We start from the raw sequence: 22,273 nt of genomic DNA on the forward strand, positions 1-22,273 counted from the left end.
TGTGAAGTGTTTTCTTGAGGTCTATTAAGCAAACAAAAAATATAAAAAATGATTTGATGTTTTCTTTATTTTGAAGTCCTTTATCATATTTAACATTTTGGCCCAATTGTCATTCTTAACAAACTATAACTTCCCTATGTGACAAGCTACATTTTATCCTAATGAATAACCCTCAAACATTACTAGGAGATACTTCACATATGTGGTACCTACTGGATTGGTTGACCTTTGACTTGGAACCCAATATTTTCTCATAGAGTCATCGGTTGAGGTGGCATGCTTGTATTTATCACAACGTGAGAAGTGGGACAATGAAGGAAAGAAATCGTGTTTCAAAGTATGCCAATAATATAAGTAATAATTCATGCCATGATTCTAAAGTCTAATAAAATGAACATGAGAAGAAAAAAGAAAAGTATTTGACACGCGTAAAGCAAGTTAAGGAATCATATATGACCGTGCAATTAGACTTGTTTTTGTCAATATTTCACGTATGTCCAAATGAACAGTGGAGATTTTGTCTCCATAATCAATTTAATGCAATCAAATGGTTCCTATTTAGCCACATGCAAAGTTTATGTCAGTCACAATATACAAAGTAGTGTGATTATAAGGGTTACGTGCTATAACATTCCAGACTTGAGCATATGCTTGATGGCTCTCTAACTTTATACATAATGTTACCCTATGCAATAGTTAATATCCACATTATGTATATGCATGGATATTACCATTTGGAGAATATGTTTTTATATCTCTATGTACCTACTTGCACTAGATAGACAATATGAGAGGATATGTATGTAGCCAAATGCCTTTTAAAATGTAAATAGAAAACTTTAAAAAAGACATCCGAAAATAAAAAATAAAAATGTAGTGATCATTTTTACTAGAGTTGTACTATCTCCAAAAACATACAAGAAATTGTACCAATTTTGGCATGCGTAATGGCAAGTTGCATAAAAAATAATGTTAAGCTTTAGTAATTACCAATGTTCATTACCTCGGTTTCTATGTAGGTAGACTTGGTCAAGGATTATTAATAGAGGGTCAAAATGCCCTTTGTAGGTGGGTTTGAAATACTCAATCTATCTAAAGTTGATGCATATATGCATATTTGGTTTTTGGTACACATGACAAAAATTTCATGACCAGATTTAACCCAAGTTTGGACCTGTTATTGATTCCTAAGTTATGATGTATATTTCTCTCCTAAAAAAGGAATGCAACCATTGTGCAAATCCCAACTTATAAAGCAATGCTTTAGATGATCTTAGAATGCAATGATCATTTCAAGTTGGTTACTCATATTGTCTTCGTTGAAATTTAACCTGATGTTTATTTCTTAGAAGATAATATAAGCACCGATGGGGTAGGAACATCAATGGTGCCACAATAGTCCACATGAGGTTTTTGTTATTACATGCATCCTTAATAAATGACCAAAAAATATCTTAAGGTAATATTCATTAGAGTTGCAAAAGATTGTCAACAACTCAACATACTCTGGCTTTAATATATGTAAATTGGTCCTACATATGACTTATTGTGATAATAAACTGATGGCTGCGTTATATAAATGAAACGCGAATCTTATTGTGCACATTTCGAAAGTACAAAGATATATAGAATTGTGGCTCAAGCAACATCATATATTCTTGCAGTTGGGTGAAATGTAACATCAACAATGGGGACTACAAAATGTTCCGCCTTCAAACAATGACAATAATTGTTTATTTTATATGCATATTATGAGATGAATATAATGATCATTGAGTTTGCAAAAAATTAAGGTTTTGTAACCTTGAAGCATTGAATTGACATTCAACAACAATCATATTACGGTTCGAGTAATTTGGTCAACTTAAATCAGACGCAACAATTCCATGTTCTTATCATCTCAAAAAGGCATTGGATTACTAGAAGGGTTCAACTCCTTGTGTTTCCCATGTTGATTAAAAAATAGAGCGAATGTATCATTATAAAACAATCATTCACATAAAAGCTAAAATAATATTCGTATAGAAGGAAATTTTACGAAAAGTTTATGTAACATGATACACCCAAAAACAAAACAAAATAATGAGATTGGGTAAGATCGTGTAGACACTTGTTTTTGTCAAGGCATAATGATTGGTGTCAATGGAACCGTCAACGATGGAGAAGTAATGTGGATTAGTTGAAACATCATACATAACGGTGACTTGATTGACTTGATAAACATGTTTTTGGACTAAACAGTGGACGTACACAAAGAGTTTTCATACATGTTTTTTAATTACCACCGATAATTCTATGGGCTAAAAAAAGGAGAATAAGAAAGAGTGTTCAAGGCATGCACGACTTGTTCAATACACTACCACAAAGGATCTTCGACCTTAGCCTTTTGGATCGTTCTAAATAAATATAAATGATAAGGTATCCGAATTTCAAAAGGGTTATCTGCTTATTTTTTAAATTGCCTATATATATGCTTGGTCGAAGTTGGAGTTCTAAAATCATATGAAGATTAACCTCGAATCATAAGAATTATTTGAATTAAGCTTTCTAATCATATATATCTTATGGTAATGATCTAGAGCTCAAATACAGAAGCATTTCGGGAATAGGAGAGCACACTTTTCGAATCTCCGATACATAGACGCGTGTCACGGGTAATCGTCTGAAGCATAGATCTTTGGGATGCTTTTCGTGACGATAAATGATACGTAAAAGAATGAAGCTAGGGATCATACATGGCAAATGATTGCACCGTGTATGTGTATATGCATGCATGTATTGTAGTGTGTGTGTATGTATGTGTATGTATGTATGTATGTATGTATGTATGTATGTATGTATGTATGTGTGTGTGTGTGTGTGTGTGTGTGTATGTATATACGTACGTATGTATATATGTATTGTATTGGGTGTGTGTATGCATGCATGCATGTATGTATGTATGCATGGATGTGTGCTTGTTCTGACATATATGTGTGTATGTATTGCCCTTTTTTCCTTTTGTATATGGACAAATATACATATGTACATGTATGTATTGAATCCAAAGCTCTTTCTTTACATGGTTATGCCCCCTTGATGGCAGGTAGATGGGAGAATCTAGCACCCATTGGGTGGCTGTGGTGGCCTTAATCCTTTCCATTGCCACCGTGGCTGCCGCCATTACGATCGAGGCTTGCCCTAATGTGGTGTGGGATGGCCGGCAAAACCGGCGATACTCCCGATGCACGGAGCTCGGCAGCCAAGGTGCGCGGCTCGCCTACTCTTACAATTCGCAGTCACGGCTCCTCGAGGTCGCATTCACGGGGCAGCTCTCGACGGCTCGAGGATGGGTTGGGTGGGGCATCAACCCCTCCAGCTGGGGCATGATGGGCTCCAGCGCATTGGTCGCCTTCCGAGCCGCCAACGGGAGCACCGTCCTCCCCTACAAGCTCAGCCCCACGGCCATCCGATCGAAGCAAGTCCGGTGCAGCCCCGTGGACTTGGCGATCCGGCCGGGTTCCCTTGGGGTTCACATCTCCGGGTCCGGTACCGTCTCCATCTTCGCGGCCTTGCTTTTGCAGTCCACCACTTCGATTAATTTCATCTGGAACCGCGGACCTTCCGTGGTTAACTTTTCGCCTCAGCCCCACACACTTCTCTCGGATGACCTCCACGGATTCACGTCCCTCGATGTTTCCTTTTAGCCATCTCGCTTGTGTGCTTGCCCGCCCGTATCGCCATCACGTTGTCCGGTGCAGTCTCATGATTAATAGAATGACTACTAGGAGAGCTTTCCTAGGGGCCCATTTGAAAATTGATGGATGACTTCGGACCGCTCTATTGGCATTCACACATTGTTACTCACTCCTTTGGTCTTCCGGGATGGCCACTTTATCAATTTGGTGAAGATAAATACTTTACTTAAGGAACTTAATGATATAGTTAAATCATGTAACTCAATAGCTACAAGATATATATGATGTGTCCAAAACCCACATTCTTGTCCAAGACGAAACATAATGTTTATTATATAAGACTATAGACTCTAGCCAACAACCAAGATATTGGTCACCTAGGTCTACATATAACCATTTCTAGAGCTGACCCGTATTAGGTCATTCTAATTGTCACATATTATTCTTCTCCCATAATTTCATGTAAAGTTTCTCTCTCCTGTTGTGAATCTTGTGCCAAAGTTATCACCACATAGAGTAATGTTGTAAATTCATCATCCATTCCTTCCAGAAAGCATAGGGGGCTTAATCATGTCCAAGGCTCCCAACCGTTTTGTGGCATAGAATGGCCTTTTGGTTCCTTTCATATTACACCTAATTCCTTCTGGCTCGTATTGTTCCTCTAACGTCCTCCCTTCATCTAGTACAATCATTTACCCTTTTTCTAATACAAAACCTTTATATGAGCCTTGAACACTTGACCTTGTCAAAGTTCTCAAGTTTGGTACATTGCTTCTAGTTTCATGACCATGCTCTTGTATACCCTTGTAAATTTAAATATATTTCATCGATGTGTATGTTGCCATGCATAACACCCCTAGGTATAAAGATCTCGCATATAAACCAAAGAATACGATATCCCTACCATGGTGTCCCGACTCCCACATCTCATTTGTATCACCCTATTCTTAATTGAAGGAAATTGTATAAGGAAAGATATGTACTTGTTTCTCATCAATTAAGTTTATATCCTTAGGTTTAGCTCAACTACCTCTTCACTTACCCTTTTATTAAATAAGGTTGTTTTGCCAATGACACTTGTCTTTACAAGGGTTTTAAATGGTGAGAAATTAGTGAATCATTCATTGCTACAAAAATAAAGCATGAATATTTTCTACTCCATTTTCCATGAGTTCATATTCCATATCTTGCCATGGATTATTATTACACCTATATTTTACCTACATCATTTTAACCTTTAGGTAATATGAATCATTTAGATGATCAAGGTGTTCTCAATTCTCTCATGATGTTTCTTGATTGTGGATGGATTCTTTATGATTTGAGGCAAGCAAATACCTTTCTTAAGCTCAATTCAACAAGGTTACTTTTCTTCGATCAAGGTACCACGATATTGTACAATGTGTTTAGGTAACTACTCTCTTTATATTTAAGGACGTTCTACGAATATAATAACAAGGATTTCCTTGTCCTTGAAATCCATACTTGCAATTTTCTTTGAATGCTTTCCCCCAATCAAAATTTTCAAGTTGCCATTTATCGAAACCTTGCTCTTCTTATCAAGTTGCATGTTACTTCTACCGACCTTTTAATCCCATTAATGTTGATGCACATTATTCTGTGGGAGTTGACTATGACAACTGTTGCTTATGAAAGGATTTACACAAGAAACAATATTATATCTTTACTTGAAACCTATTACAGAATTATATCGATAACATTGTTCCATGCATTATGACTTACAATAATATGTTTATAGATTTGTGTTGACACGAGTCTATAATACAAACTTTATATTTATTTGGACAATGGTTTTACATAGTTTGTGATGACATGTTAAAGTTTGACATAAACTTGTGGGTCATAATTAAACTCAATCTGTCATCCATCATTACAGCTGAGAGCTTTTATATTTGAACCACTTCTATCAAAATCACATCTATGTTTGAACTATCCCCTCTCTTTCTTACTAATATTAAACTATAATGACCAATAAATTAAAAGCTTTAAGAAATTAAATATCTACATCCAATCATCAATTGAACAAGGATACATCATGATCAGTGTTGCCTTTTGACGGCCGTTTTGAACGTTTTTGGCAAATTTAACTGTATATGAAAGTTAATTTTAAAATGAAACCGTCAATCTTGACGGGCATATGTTTTATGAAAACGTAAAAATGAAGGCTTAAAATTTCATAATACCGTCAAATTTTACTAAGACCAATACTATAGTAGTATAGTCCTAGGTAGTAGGAACAAATTGTTCAAGTTGCATTGGGAGTGTAGGAATTTGAAAGGCTCACATATGTCACTAATAACTATGTGTGTAACAAAAAGGTAAAAAAACTAATAGAGTCTAAATTATGAATCTTTACTTCCCTTTTCCCCCCTTTTCCCCCTTTTCCCCCATTTTCCCCCATTTTCCCCCATTTTCCCTGTTTGTTCGTTGCTCCCTCAGCCCTGCACCTTGCTGGAAGCTTGTTGCTCGTTGCCAGCTACTCATAGATTCAACATCTCCTGCAGCAGTCCTCCTCAACCATCTAAGGTAGCTCTCTCTCTCTCTCTCTCTATCTCTCTCTCTCTCTCTCTCTCTCTCCAATCCATTTTTGCTGCTAGTCTTTCCAGAATGACTGATATCATCTGAATAGTTGTGATTATTCATTCCTGTCTTATATGGTTGTGATATGTGCATCACTCGTAGACCTGAACACTGCCAAACAAAAATTCCAAGAAGCGATTCAAGTCACCATTATATGTAGATGGATCCGGAGGCTTTTATATTTCAATTTATGACTTTGACAACCAGCCTTCTCAGTGGATGGATACTATCTTTCTGCTTGTCTGAAATCAAAGTTAAGAAACTGATCTCTCGTCTTGCAGTTAGAAGACAGAATGTGCACGTTGGTCTACAGTTTTCTAATTGCACCCAATCTTCATTTTTTTGGACATACTTGGCCAATTTCTTGTATCTTCCTTTCAATTCTGTTTTCACTTTGTTCAGGTGCTTGTGCTACCTCTACTTCCTTTTGCTCTTCTACAAAAATGGCTGGAGATTTTGCATTACTCAAATAGTTTTGTGATTGTCATTACTCAAATAGTCACTTAAAAACTAACTGAAACAAGAGGGGGGAACATAACATTTGCACTGAAAAAGAAACAACAAAATGTACTGACCTCTTCCACAACGGAAGCAAAGTCTTAGATAACAAAAACACAATCTCCATGATTAAATAAACATTAGTACCTCATAGGTTTCATTCAACTCTCTGCAGAGGATGACACTCCACCAAATTGCAACCAAAAGTTCTCTACTTGATTTCAGCCCTCTGTAGTGGAAGAGACCACGCCAGATGCAACAGACACATTACTTGAATCCAAACCACCAGTACTAACACCACCTTTCCCCTCACCTTGATTGTATACATGCTGAGCAGTGCCTTGAGAATGGTCATCATAAGTGTTTCCATAGCTTGTCGAGTTTCCATAGCCTTGTTGAGCTGAGGTAGGGTGAGCATAACCAGATTGTGGTGGAGGAATAGACCCTTGAATAGCATAGTTTGGTGGGGGTTGTATTGGCCCCTGACTACCATATAATGCACTTGATCCTGGTTGTGAAGCTCCATAGCTAGAAGGTTGTTGGCCATAACTACTTGGTTGTCCATAATTAGTTGGCAACGACCCTTGAGTACCATATCCTTGAGTATTATATCCAGATTGAAGTTGTCCATAACCACCTTGAGAAGAACCACCAGATCCTGTTGAATCCTCTTGAGGGGGATACCCTGGTTGAAAGGAACCCCCTTGCCCATAGGTTGGAGCAGATTCTTGTTGGTTATAGCTCGTGAGTTGATGTTGACCATACCCAACTTGTTGACTTGTTTGGCCATATTGATTAAAACCTGGTTGTTTAGCAGCTTCTTGATTAGGCACTGGCTGGAGATTTTGCTCTTCCGGTTGATTTTTCTTCTCCAGTTTCTGAAGTATGTTGGTTTTGTTATTCGCTTAGCCGGACAAGGCCTAACACAAGGTGTCACGGAGACACTTCGCCAAAGGGTGATTACGGCATAGGATTAAGATTCAACGATTACACCGACTTACGTAGGTTACACGATTAGATTGCTTTGGTTAATTACACGCGTAAGATATAACAGTGATTACAGAACGGAAATCAAGACAGAAGTATAAACATCATAATCTCTATTAATTATCCGCTGTCATTACAATAGGGTCCGGGCCTTTAAATAGGTTATCAGAATCTCTATTAATTATCCGCTGTCATTACAATAGGGTCCGGGCCTTTAAATAGGTTTCCGGCCCGTAGTACAAAACGGTGCCTCTCGCACCTATTCGGGATCCGTCCGGATCTGGAACGGCATACCGTTTCCAGTCCGTCCGTCCACACTATGCTCATTTACAACCATATCTAATTAATTCCTTCACTCCGTATTTTGGACTCCTTGCCGGCCGGTAACACATGGCACGCCCGTGGGACAGTACCTTGTACGTCGAACCCTTCTCGGCCCCTTCATTGTTCACCCAAATTGTCCAAATTACTTTGTTCAAGAATTTCCGCTTGTTCTTCCGGTTGTGGTTGTTGCGGCTGTGCTTGCTGCTGCTGCTGTGGTTGCGGTTGGGACTGAGGTTGCTCCGACTGCTCTGCTTGCTGCTGCTGCTCCGTTTGTTTCGCTGACTCCGGCTGCTCCGTTTGTCTCTCTGGCTCCGGCATCTCCGTTTGACTGCTTCCGGTCCGGTCTCCTTCCAGTAACGGTTCCTCATCACTGAGGTTGACCGTAACTGGTTCTCGTTCTTTCTCTCCCCGGATCCGGGACCTCTCGTAGCTTTCAAACTGGATCTGCGCCTCCAGCCTGTCGTCGTCCAGCTGAGCTACAAGTTGCCGGACTTGCTCTAGTTGGTCCTCTGCCAAGGCTTGAAAGTCTTCGGCAAGCTCATCCCTTATGCCGGTGAAGTCTTCGGAAGTCAGCATATAGCAATCATCTCCCTCCTTCCGCCGGTTCTCTACGTCAGCCCGGAGCAATTGGAGTTCCGCCGCGTTCGTGGCCCATTTGGTCCACCATTTGACGGAACCGTTGTCAATCAAGCTCTTGGTCTGGTTCAACCAGGCCCGCATTATATCTTGGATGCGACTTGCTCCCATTTGAGCTCTGCTTTCCACCACTTGTCGCTCCTCCTTCAACTGCTTGATGAGGGTTGCCGTGTCCTCCGCCTGCTCTCTGTAGCGCGTCAGCTGCCCTTGATATGTCGTTTGCAGCCTCTGCAGTACCTCCGCCGCTCTTTCTTTTTCCGCCTGCTGTTGCCTGAGGAGCTCTGTCCGAACCTTCTCCGCCTCTTCCAACCGTCTTCTGTTTTCCGCTTGTTCCTTGGCGAATGCGGTTGCGGTCCGATCAACTGCTTGCCGGAGCTCATCCGTCCGTTCCTTGTGCTCCGTTTGCAACCGTTTATACTCCCGGTGCAATTGCTCAAATTCCTCCGTTTTTTGTTTGAGCTTGCCGTTGAGCTGGCGATGGTTCCGGTCCTCCCGGTCCTTTACCTGCCGGAGTTCCTCCTTCAGGCGCTCTACTTCTGTTTCGGCGTTCCTCCGGAGCTTGTCCTTCTCTTGCAGCATTTTCTCCTTTTCCTCCTTGAGCCGGTCGTACGCTTGGTGGCCTTTCCGTAAGCTCTCCTCGGCCCGACGTAGATTCTCAGCAGTCTTTTGGAGTTCTGCCTCCGCTGCCGTCTTCAATTCTCTTTCGCGGCTCCTCAGCGCTTCTTGGGCAGCAAGCTCATCCTTTAAATCCGCAAGCTCTTGGGCTTGTGCCGCATTTCTCCCCGGAACGGTTTCCGTTGCCGGGGTCTGATTGCTATGTACAGGTTGATCTGTCGCTTTATTCTGTACATTGCCCGGAGTCACCGGTGCTTGGACTTGTGTTGTCAAAGCCACTTGCGCCATTTTCCTTGTGACCCTGTCCAAGTCTTGTTCAAGGCTCCGGATTCTGGACCGGGCCGTCTCTAGATCTACGGTTGTGACGAGTAACCGTTCCTGGTGCGCTCTCTCTTCCGCCTCTATATACTCGACCACTCCGGCGATTTGCTCGCCTACCCACCGTAGCCACATGCTACTGGTGCCTTGTTGCTGTACTGGTCGGGTCGGCTCATTCCCTGTGGAATTGTCTGGCCTGAGTGCCTGCATGTGCCGTTCTGGTTCTACTCCTTGGCCGCCGTGTGCTCTGGCTGGGCTCGCCGGCTGTTGAATTCCGGTTCTCGCCGTCTCCGGAGCCGTTGGACTGACTTCTTCTATAGAAGTCGACAAGACCGGTTCCCTACGGACCGGTTCCGGTTCTTCCCTTGTGGTTTGCTCAGGTTGAGTTGGGGGCGTTTCTGCCTCTCGCGGGTACGACCGCTCCCCTCCTGTCTCGGCGGTCCTACTTCTTAACCGTCGTTGGAGGTGCTCTTCTGGCTCCTCCGTTTCCTCTTCCTGTGTCACGGCATGTTTCTGTGCCGTCAAGGGTTCCGGTTCCTTCTGTCCCGGTCTCCGTAAGGTTATCTTGACGGGTCGGACCGGTGACACCTCCTCCGGTTCTGGGGCCCGTTTCTTCCCTTTCGTCGCCTTCGACGCCAGCAGCTGCTGTCGTTTGGACGCCGGCTTCGAGGTGCTTCCTTCCGATACTCTTGGCCGCTTCTTTGGCTGGACGGTCTCGACCGGCGGCACGAGCAATGTTATCCATTGAGCTACGGCGTGCCACAGCTTCCGGCCCTCCTTGCCGTCCTTCCCCCGTACCATGTCGATTGCCATGCACAACCCGTCTGCAATCAACACCGGCCAGTCCACCTTGACCCCTTCATAGGTGGCTATGATCATCCCTGCCCGATTTTTTGGCATGACAGGGGGTCGGGGGTACAACCGTACTCATGGAGCACTCGAGCTATCTCCCTGAATAGCGGATCTTCGCCGCCCTGCGTCCGATAGCCTTTGCCGGCAACAGAGTACTCACCGAAATATCGGGTGAGTTGCTCCGAGGTTGGGTTATCGATCTGAAAGATTCCTCCCTCCGGAAGGCCTGTTAGCGCGCGGATCGCTTCCTCGGTGATGACCTTTGTGGCGAGCTCTTTGATGACCCGGTCGGCTTCTCTGTGCGGCGGTGCCTCCATGATGGCCAAGAACCCCTCCAGTCCGTTTTGCCTGAACCATTTCCTGGCCGCTTCCGACAGCGTTTGTGGTTCCATGTCTGCTTCAAGGTCGAGGGAAGATGGCGAGGTAGAGTGGTGATGAGAGTAGGAGCGAGAGAGAGAGCGTTCTGAGCGCGGAGGTTCTCTGTGTGCAGGTTCGCGTTTGCTCAGCTTCCACTGTCTTGGTGCTTCTGTGCTTCTTGGCTCGCGAAATGAAAAGGTCTCCATGCGTTCTGCTTCTTCTTTGTGCGTTTTGGCGCCTTTTTCGAGCATGCACACGTCGTGTACCAATTTAGTATTAAGTAGCGTGGCGTCTCTTAAATGCCCACTACGTACCTTTTCGCGCCTCGCTTTCACACCCGTTCATACCTCGATTTTTAATGATTTTCTTTCTTTTTTTTTTTTTTTTTTTTTTTTTTTTTTTTTTAAATTTTTAATGACGGTGTGTGACCTTACACATCCGTAGGTCCCTTCGGACCCTGACCGTTTGCCTTACGGGTTGCCGTGTCTTCCTTCGTCGCTACTACGGGTTCCCTGTCGTCTTTTTCTTCCGGATCGATCCGTACCGGTCCCGGACAGGTTCCTGGTATAGTGCCGGTGAGCTGCATAAACGGGTTCTTTGGCATCGGTCCTTTATAGGGCTTTAGTCGAAATCCATTCACCCACTTGCCTACTACTTCCCCGGCAAGTGTCCCTATCTGATAGGACCCGTTGTATTCCCTTGTCAGCCAATAAGGGCCTGTCCATCTGAACCGGAGTTTACCCGGCATCTTGCCCATCCTCGTTTGGAATACTAGCACCGGCTTTCCGATTTCGAACATTTTCTCATTACCTTTCCGGTGACGGTCAACGAACGCTTTCCGTCGTCGTTGCTCCAGTTCCATGTGTAGGATGCTGGCCAGCCGTTGCTCCTCCAGTTCGCATAGTGCTGCTAGCCGCATTTCCTCCGACTTCTTTTCATTCAGCCGTTCCCGTAGTTGGATCCGTAAGCTTGGTACCTGAAACTCGACCGGCATGACCGCTTCTAAGCCGAATGCTAACCGGAACGGCGTTGTCCGGATACTCGTTTTGTATGCCGTTCTGTACGCCCATAGCGCACTATGGAGCTTTGTGTCCCAGTCCGTCCGGTTTTCATTGACAATTTTGCGGAGAATGTTCTGCAGCGTTTTGTTGGTGGACTCTGCTAACCCGTTCGCCTGTGGGTAATACGGTGTGCTTCTTTTATGGACCACGGCATAGAACGTTGTTAAGCTTTCCACTACCTGGCCGAGGAAGTGGCCTCCTTGGTCGCTGATTAATTCAATCGGACATCCATATCGGCACCAAATGTTTTCGTACAGGAATTTTGCTGTGGATGACGCGGTGTTGTCTCTCAGGGCCTTAGCTTCCACCCATTTCGTGCAATAATCCGTTGCCACGATGACATAACGATTACCCGTTCTCATTGCCGGTGGCTTGAACGGTCCGACAAAATCCAACCCCCACTTCTGGAATGGCTCTAGTGGAAGTACCGGTTGGTGTGGCATCCGTGCTTGCTCCGTAGGCTGGCCCATTCGTTGGCATAGGTCACATTCCTTAGCATACTTGACGGCATCTTTTAGCGTCGTGGGCCACCATAAGCCGCTCTGCCATACTTTCCTCGCCGTCGCTTCCCCGGCATAGTGTCCTCCGGCAACCCCACAGTGTGCTTCCCGTAAGATTACTTCTTTCTCGTCACTACGGACTGCCCGTCGCCATATTCCATCTGCTCCTTTGTGGTAGAGAGTATCCCGTAACAGACAGAAATTGCGGCTCTGCACCGCTAGTCGTTTCCTCTCGTCCCGGTTCATTTCCTCCGGTGGCAGACCCGTGCTTAGGAATTGGTGCATGTTTGTCAGCCATTTATCTTCTGATGCCACCGTGTCGTCCGCTGCCGTTTCCGGGGTGATACGGAATAACTCCGCGTCCGGGAATTCATCCGCTACTCCGTCGCCTGGTTCTCCGGACTCTAACCGGCTCAGGTAGTCTGCTACGGCATGCTGGATACCGGGCCGGTGAAAAATCTCGAATTCGAACTCCTGCAACAGTAAGGTCCAACGGGCCAACTTACCGGTCAGGGACGCCTTGGAAACTAAGTAGAGGAGCGCCGAGTGATCCACATGGAAGGAGAACTTCCTTCCCAATAGGTAGTGACGAAACTTTGTTACACTGTAGATCATGCCCAGAGCCTCCCGTTCCGTCGTTGAATAGTTCTTCTCCGCTTGGGACAGCTTCCGGCTGGCGTAATATACCGGCCGGTACCATTTGGGCTCCGTAAGCTGCATTAAGGCGCTGCCAATAGCGATGTCGGACGCGTCCACGAACACGTGAAATTCCTTGCTCCAATCCGGAGGCTGCACGACGGGTGCTTGTGATAAAAGAACCTTCAGGGCATTGTATGCCTTATCCTCCGTATCCGTCCATTGGAACGGTGTCCGATGTACCGCGGTGTGTAATGGTGTCGCCAAGTCCGCCAAGTGACGGAGCATCCGGCTGTGCCACCGGATTTGTCCTAGGAATCGGCTTAGTGCTTTGGCCGTTTTCGGCGCCGGTGCCCCTAGTATGGCGTTTACTTTGTCCGGGTCGACCGCAATGCCCTCCTTACTTACGATGTGTCCCAGCAATATTCCACTTGAAACCCCAAAGATGCATTTTGCTGGATTTAAGCTTAGCCGGTATAACCTACACTTTTCAAGGCATAACCGTAGGTGCTGCAAATGGTCTTTTCCCCGGCTATAGACTGCAAAATCATCCAGGAAAACTTGCATGAAGGCAGGGATGTATTCGCCGAAGATCTCCATGATGATTCGCTGGAAAGTTGCTGGTGCCGTTTTTAGGCCGAACATCATGACTTCGGCCACGAACACCCCCCATTCGGTAACGAACGCTGTCTTTTCCTGGTCGTCCGGGTGCATCCGGATTTGATTGTACCCGCTGAACCCGTCTAAAAAGCTATAAACTTCATGACCGGCGACGGCATCCAGTACTCCGTCCGTGAACGGAAGAGGGAATGCATCCGTAATTGTGGCGGCATTTAGTTTCCTGTAATCAACACACACACGGATTTTACCGTTCTTCTTGGGGACGACGACGATGGGGCTCAGCCACGTCGCTTTCTTTACCGGCCGGATGAAGCCCACTCTTAGGAGTTTGTCGATTTCCTCCTTCACTTTGGCGGCGTAGTTGGGGTTCATTCGGTAACGTCGTTGCGCCACTGGTTTCGCGTCCTTGCCTAGGTGGATCTGATGCTGATATAATTGAGGGTCCAGCCCTCGCATGTCTTCGTATGACCAGGCGAATACGTCGCGAAACTCCGTGAGAAGTTTGATCATCGCCGCTTTATCTTCCGGCTTCATTTCTTTGGCGATGTGTACCGGCTTTGATTCGTCTTTGCTTCCTAGGTTCACTTCGTCGAGCTGGGATGCTTTTACCCTTTGGGAAACGGCCATTTCCCGTTCCAACGCTTCCTGTGCTTGCCGTAATTCCCGAATCGCATCTTTGTCTGGTTCGGCTTCGGTGTCGTCCCGCTGCGGCAAGTATGCGGCTACGGCTTCAGCTACGTCAATCTCGAAGAGTGGTACGATCTTCGGATGTTCCTCCAAGTACCGGGCTTCTTCGTCGTCCGCCAATCCTTCAAGCATGTTCACACATTCCGCATACAGCGGTGTGCACTCCTTACCGTTGCTCGTCCGTGGTTGTGTCGGTACCCGGACCTTGGCTTTTCCGCGCCGGAAGGTAATCATATTTTTTCGCCAATTTTGCTTGATGTGTGCTGTTTTCAACCATGGTCTGCCCAGCAGCAGTGGGTACGCGCCTTGCGCCTGTAGCTGCAGCACTACAGCCGAGATGTGAAATGTGTGGCCTCCTATGGTGACTTCCAATTTCCGTATTAAGCCCGTCGGCCGTACAGAGCTCGTATCCGCCATCCGTAGCCAGAACGGACATGGCTCCCATTCATGTATACCCAAGGCATCACACGTGCGAAGGCTTATTACGTTCACTCCGGAACCTCCATCGATTACTGTGCCGGGAAGTTCGTGCCCTTTGACAATGGCTGTGATCACCGGACTACTAGTGTCCACCACCGTCGGTCCCTCCTCCGGATTCGAGAAAAGGACTGGTGCTGGTGGAGCTATACCGTCTGTCATGACCGTTTTTAGTCCTTCTGTGAATCGCGGCACGAGCTGCAAGAGTCTTCCTAGTGGTAACGTGATCTGACATTCTTGTAGTGCTTGCCATGTCTCGTTTTCTGGGTGGCTACCGCCGGCACTCCCTATGGTCTTCGCCTTTTGCCGTTCCGCGTCCGCGACGTTTCTTTCATTGGCTTCCTTCACCCATTCCGTCGCCTGTTTTCGTATGGCCTCTTGTGTTTCCCATTCTTTGGCCATGCCTTTCGACCGTGTGGTTACTTGCTGTAAATCCGCCACCTCCGGAACCACCATATTAACTGCTGGTCGTTTCTCGTAGCTCTTTACCGGGCACTGGTTACTGTAGTGGCCTTCCTGCCTGCAGTAGTAGCAGTACTCTTTACGGGTATTGCTGGATTCAGCATTGCTGTTAGCCGGAGTCGGTCCCGTAGCGAGTGGTGCGTTCTGTGCCGGTTGGCTCCTTGGGGTTCCATGTTCCGGGTCCTTAGGGTGACCACCTTTCTTGAAATTTCGTTTCTTATTATTCTTATGTTTATTTCGGTAGTCCGGTCGTGGTGGATCGTAAAATCGGCCGTAGTCCTCCTGGTGCCTTCGGTAACCAGGGGAATGGTCTCTGTCGTATTGCTCGTGTCGCCTGTTGGGCTCTCGATAACGGTCCGATCGCTCATACCGGTCGTAGTTATCACGCCGATTCCCGTACCGGCCATCATTCTCTTGCCTGTCTCCGTACCGGACATCCTGTGCCGGTCGGTACCGGTTCATTTTTTGCCAACGATCTTCATCTTCGTGTTGGCTGCTTCTTGGCTCGATTCGTCGGACGGGTGGTGCTTGTCGGTTTAACAGGTTATACTCGCACCGGTCCGTTGTATGACTCTTGGATTGACAAATCACACACTGAGTGCGCATGGTGCACTCTACTGCCGAGTGTCCGGCATTCAAGCAGATTGTGCATTGAATTGCCTGCCGGAACCGGAGATCTTCCTCGGTGGGTAACGCCCGTTGCAGTGTTCCCAGCGTAAGCCATGAGCTTGTCTTTTCCATCTCTCTGACCCGGTCAATGACCTGATCGATGGTGCATCCTCGAAAGTCGATCACCGTACACACCGTGCGTAACGGTTCCCGGAGTGCGTTTAAAAATATCGTCCGTAATTCCTCCTCCGGGGGTGCACGGGCAAGCTGGCTATGCATTCGTTGGAAACGGATGACGAATTGGGGAATGCTTTCCCCTGCCTCCTGCCGGATCGTATAAAACAAGCCCACCATTGTCGTCTGGTCGACCTCCTTGTGGAAAAAATGCAAGAATTTTGCTTTTAATTCTGCAAATGTTGTGATGGTCGCCGGGTCCTGCGACCGCCGCCATCGTGTCGCTGGTCCCTCCAACGTGACTCCGAATTCCGCTATCTTCGAGCGTTCTTCTTCCTCCGGTGTCATTCGCTGGGACGTGTGATTTGCTTCCCATGTCTGCTCGAAGTCATCCACATGCGCTTCCGCATCCGGATCATCGCGGTACTTTGAGTATTGGAACGGCATGTCGTCGTCCAGTATTAAGCCGCGGTTTAGTGGCGTTTGTTGATATTTTTCCGGTTCTTTCTCCGGTTCCACTTCCGGTTCTTTTGCCGGTCCTTTTTCCGGCTCTTCTTCCGGTACCTTTGCCGGTCCGTTCGTCGGTGTTGGTGGCTTTGCTTCTTCCACTTCCGGTGTTGGTGGGTTGACGGCTTCCGTTTGCGGTTCCGGATAGCCCTGGTTGAGCGGTTCCGGTTCTGGAGTCGGCACGGTATCCGACCCGTCGTCTTCCGGGCCGCCGGGGGTATCGTTGCTGCTCCGGTAGTTCGTGTGCACGCTGTATCCCCCTTCGAAATCCGATTCGTAGGCTGAAAAGGCTTCTGCCTCGTTTTCTCCGCTTGCCAGCGCCTCCAGGAGTCGTTCGGTTTCCCGGAGACTACTTAGACTGCTTCCGTCGTCCTGGTCGCGAGTTTGCCGTAACCGGAGAGATTCCTCCACGACTCTCCGGATCTCGTTGGAGAACGAACGATCCGAGCGAATTTCCTGCGCTGCTTGCTGGAAAGTCTCACGCCGTCTTTGCCGTTCGGCGATGCGTCGAGCTCGGTCTGTAACCAAGTCGTGCGTTGGTCTAGTCATCCATTACCGTCGTTCGCTGCGAGAAAGCAGGATCGTGGTCGCCAAAACTGTGTTATTCGCTTAGCCGGACAAGGCCTAACACAAGGTGTCACGGAGACACTTCACCAAAGGGTGATTACGGCATAGGATTAAGATTCAACGATTACACCGACTTACGTAGGTTACACGATTAGATTGCTTTGGTTAATTACACGCGTAAGATATAACAGTGATTACAGAACGGAAATCAAGACAGAAGTATAAACATCATAATCTCTATTAATTATCCGCTGTCATTACAATAGGGTCCGGGCCTTTAAATAGGTTATCAGAATCTCTATTAATTATCCGCTGTCATTACAATAGGGTCCGGGCCTTTAAATAGGTTTCCGGCCCGTAGTACAAAACGGTGCCTCTCGCACCTATTCGGGATCCGTCCGGATCTGGAACGGCATACCGTTTCCAGTCCGTCCGTCCACACTATGCTCATTTACAACCATATCTAATTAATTCCTTCACTCCGTATTTTGGACTCCTTGCCGGCCGGTAACAGGTTTCCCCTACTTCCTTTTGCTCTTCTATACCCTTTGATTTCTCCAGCTATAATATAGGTATATATATACGATGAAATTTCTTCGAGAATTCACAAATAGTTTGTTGTAAATAGGTGAAAAGAAATCTCCAGAAATTCAATCCAAGGAACTGAGACGATAGATCAAACCCTAATGGTGAGAGTCTCTATAAATAGAAGACCCAAATTTAGACCAAAACAAGCAAACTAAAGAAGCAAAATTTAGTCAAAAAGAAGATGAAAGTGAGAAATTACATTTATTCTCTATTTCTCTTTTCCTTTTTTATTTCTTTTATTCTCGACCTTCAAGCTCTGTCCAACTCGCAGTGACGAAAATACAAACAGCATAAAAACAAACCAACAAATAAATAAATAAATTCAAGGAAAATATTTCCTCTTGGAATTTGGAAGAATAATATCTGTTATTGGGTTAATATTATTACAAAATACCCTTTGGTGTAGTATCACGTAATTACAGCTGATACCCTTCGTATTTTTGTTCTAAATTCTAATACGTGACTCCCCCCCCATTCACACCTTAACATCTGAGTTTGAGCCTCGTCCATTGACTTTTTTCCTATTCCCGATGCTCCACTTCAAACCCTTGTTGTTCTGATCCACCCAAATTCTTTTACTAGTCCATCAAAACTAGTATTGCTCTCCTCTTTAAGGGCAAAAGTTTGGGAATTATATTCATGTAAAATCTCATTGCCCAACAGGTCATAACTAATATGTATGGGTTTAATGATGCTAGTGATTGTTTTGAACTGATGGTATGATCTTTTCTTACATGACCCATTTCTTCTTATTCAGAATAATTATGGCTCCTAAAAGAAAAAACCAACGAACCATCAGTGCGATGTTTGCATGGAAACCACCCAACGATACCAATGACATAAATCTAAACAATGATTTAAATGAGGATATGGATATGTTTGGGACTGATTTAGAGAGTTTAACTCGAGAGAGTTGTTCCTCTAATATAACTAAAGAAAAGCCTAAGAGAAAATTCCGTGAAGCATGGAGAGATAAATTCCCATGGATAAGATGCATTGTGCAAGGAGACAAAACATTAATGAAATGTGCATGGTGTGAGAAATACGCTAGTCCTGGGCCTTGGGGTCTTGGTTTTGGATGCATTACTTTGCAACTTGATGCAATTTTGACCCATGTCAACTCAAGTGGTCATAAATTATGTGCATCAAAGTGGATATGTGATGTTGAAGGGAAAGCAATGTCCATCCCAAAGCATGTATCACAATTAGATGATATTAACAAAAATAAGGTCATAACAACAATGAAACTCATGTACTTTATTGCAAAAAAAGATTTGTCTATCGCTACATACCAAGAATTATGTGATTTGGCTGTGCTACTAGAGGTGCCTAATATGCCTAAGCAACATGATTATATATCTTATACTAGTAGATATGGGGGATATGAATTTTTGGTTGCCTTCGGGAAATATCTTCTAGAAATTCAAAGCTCAAACCTAATAAATTCCCCATACTACTCTTTGATGCTAGATGAAAGTACTGACAATGGATTAGAGTTGCATCTCATTATGTATGTTACATATTTGCAATGTGGTGGTTGTGGGCCTAAGCAAACTGAATATATGGGTTTGCTGAAAATTCCCAATGGTAAAGGTAGAACTATATATGAACATGTTAAGCATCTATTAGGCGATCGATGCCTCAACATGAACAAGTTGATCGGATTGGCAACTGATGGTGCATCATCAATGATTGGTAGTGAAATTGGAACAGTAACATTAATGAAAAATGATATCCCAAATTTGGTTGGTGTACATTGTATTGCTCATAGAGAAGCATTGGTTATTTCAGATGTATCTAAAGATATCCCTGAGCTCATTCTTGTAGAAAAAATTGCAAATAAGGTATATGCATGGGCTAACAATAGTACCAAAAGGACACATGAAATTTTAGAGCTCTTGGAACAAATGCAATTGGATGCTCATAGACCATTACAAATTCATAATATTCGTTGGTTGTCACGTGGTCAAGTCATGGAAAGACTAGTGAGTATAATGCCTGCAATACTTACTATTTGGAAGAAAGAGAACTTAAACGAGTGGTATAATAAAGCTTGTATCTATAGTGTGCAATTTTGCTTTTGTATGATGGCTGATGTGTTGCATTTGATGAATATCTTGAGCTTGAAACTTCAAAAAGAGAATTTGGATGTAACTTCAATTGGTGCAGAAATTGATATTACAATTTCTAATTTGCGGAGGTCTTTCTTGAGAAATGACACATTTGCGGATGGAACAATGTATTTATCCAAGTTCTTAAGATGTTCTAAAGTTGGGTTTTTGGAAATAGAGGATAAAGATGGCGTTACATATAGACATGAACTATACTTCAAACAAATTCCTATGGATAAAGCAAGTCAAAATGATCCAAATCCCAATATTGCAAAATCTAAGGGAATGAGGCCATTTATAGATGGATCACTTGAAAGTTGTATTAAACTATCTCAAAATTATGTGCAAAATGTTATTGATGGACTAAATGCAAGATTCCCTGACTTAAGCCTCTTCAATGCAGCAAAATTATTCAGCCCATGCCATTATGCAGATGATGATGTGATTAGGGATAGTAAAGCAAAGACATGGTTGGGAATTTTGATTTCTCACTTACAGCCAAATGTTGATGTCAATGCATGTCCTCAAATTTCACATGATGCAAAGGCTTGTGAAATGGAACTCTATAGGTTTGTTGACACTTTACGTTTAAATTGTGAAGGCTATACTATGCATGAAGCTTGGCGTATGTTTTGCAAAATGAAGGATTGGCAAGATAGTTTCCCTCATTTGATGAAATTATGGCAAGCTACTTTGGTTATTCCTTCTAGCACAGTTTCGTGTGAGAGAGGGTTCTCTAAGCAAAATCTCATCAAAGAGATGAAAAGAAATCGATTGAATATAGAGCATTTAGATGATTTAATGCGAGTCTCATTGAATGAGCCACGCATTGAAGAAATACAATGGGATCGTGTACATGAAATTTGGAAAGATGCAAAGGATAGAAGGATATAATATATTGTTTCGTACAAATATTCGATGTATTTACTTTTTGAAGGGCATTTTTTTTGACAAACCGTCAATTTGACGGGCAAAATTTTTGGAATACCGTTCTCATGACAGGCAATGTTAGCCGTCAAAAGGCAACACTGATCATGATGGTAGCACAAATTTCATTTAAAAATATTTTCAATGCACTTTCAATTGAAACATCGTGTTTGGGCTCCTCTATATATACCTCTATAGTGCTATTACAAATCATAGCAAATGCCAAAATTTGATTTCTAAATAATGTTGACATCTTCATCTAAAAACTACATTGCATTATTGATAGGAAGTTCATGTTGGCATGAGATTAACCATGGTTCATGACATGCATTCCTCTTAGATACAAATTTGAATACACTAGGGATCACCATGCAAGCTCCCACTTTACCAAAAAAGTTCTTTTGGCCAAATTGAAGTTATGGTATCACTTTAGTTTTTTTTCATGTCATTTATAGTATTTCAAAGGAAGATCCTCAACGATATCAACACCTTCTCTTTTATAAACTTTGTCTTATTATTAAATGTTATTGTCCAATGTAGAGAGAATGTATATTTCACCCACAAACTCTCTGACCATGGCGAGCATTTGGTCGGGGAGCTCACGGGCTCACGACTGCAAGTGGAGGCCTCGCACGGTAGTGGTGGAGTCGGAGGTCCAAAGAACATGTGAGCGTACGAACTCAAGAAGACCTTAGTGGGGTGAAGAGCCTCCTTTAGAACGATCCTCATTGGCGCGGTCATAGGGGGGGGGGGGGGGGGGGTCCCTAATGGGATGCGAAACAATACCTCACAATGACGTCAACTCCCTCTTCATTGTCGAGAAGAGCCGGGTGCAATAGAGGAAGGAGGGAGAAGAGAACACACAGATTTGAGAGAGAGAGAGAGAGAGAGAGAGAAGACTCCAGAAATGATTTGCTTAGGTTTTCTTTATAGAGAGAAACAATGCAATGTACATCCACGACATGGAGCCGACACACAACAGACAGTACAACGGGTGACTATGGTGAGGCCTCACACGACAATGGTGGAGTTGGAGCTCCGGAGAGCGTGTGAGCGTACGAACTATTATGTACACATAACGTTGGTGAGGGTAGGTCACCAATATTTACATTAGTGAAGGGTATGTTCACTAATGTTAAAAAGGGGACTAATGATTGGATAGAAGGAATGATAGGTGCATGCACTATCATGATTTGGACAACCAATGAATGGAGAGCCGTTTAGAAAGGCACATCTATTCAAGGGGCCTAGGAAAAGGTATAAATATGAGGCTTAGCTACCCTCATAATGACATTACGTCAGAAGGCTACTGTCTTAGATACCGGTGATGCGGGCTAGGCTTTCGTCTCGACGACCATGTTTATCTCTTCCAAGGTATTAGTCATCCTAATATCCGGTTGTATGGGACGTCAGTGGTAGGTTGGCTATGTCTAGATCATAGCTCGAGGGTGGTCGGGTGGAACGAGTTCTTCTATCCATTC

The 22,273-nt window shown here is 44.4% G+C and overlaps 2 protein-coding genes across 2 annotated transcripts; both read left to right on the forward strand.

Moving 5' to 3' along the window:
- The first annotated feature begins 2,469 nt into the window (after positions 1 to 2,469).
- Positions 2,470 to 4,153, forward strand: LOC147853389 (cytochrome b561 and DOMON domain-containing protein At2g04850-like). Its single transcript, XM_087333574.1, has 2 exons — positions 2,470 to 2,654; positions 3,086 to 4,153. The coding sequence occupies exon 2, from the start codon at positions 3,090 to 3,092 to the stop codon at positions 3,684 to 3,686; it is 597 nt and encodes a 198-aa protein (XP_087189700.1). The 5' UTR covers positions 2,470 to 2,654; positions 3,086 to 3,089; the 3' UTR covers positions 3,687 to 4,153.
- Positions 4,154 to 18,518: 14,365 nt separating this feature from the next.
- On the forward strand, positions 18,519 to 20,759 carry LOC147853390 (uncharacterized). Its single transcript, XM_087332859.1, has one exon. The coding sequence runs from the start codon at positions 18,519 to 18,521 to the stop codon at positions 20,757 to 20,759; it is 2,241 nt and encodes a 746-aa protein (XP_087188985.1).
- The last annotated feature ends 1,514 nt before the right edge of the window (positions 20,760 to 22,273 follow it).

Source organism: Azolla caroliniana, unplaced genomic scaffold, assembly GCF_043228905.1.
Source record: "Azolla caroliniana isolate FFs.n. ecotype wild unplaced genomic scaffold, voAzoCaro1.0.p SCAF_17, whole genome shotgun sequence".
Taxonomy (NCBI): domain Eukaryota; kingdom Viridiplantae; phylum Streptophyta; class Polypodiopsida; order Salviniales; family Salviniaceae; genus Azolla; species Azolla caroliniana.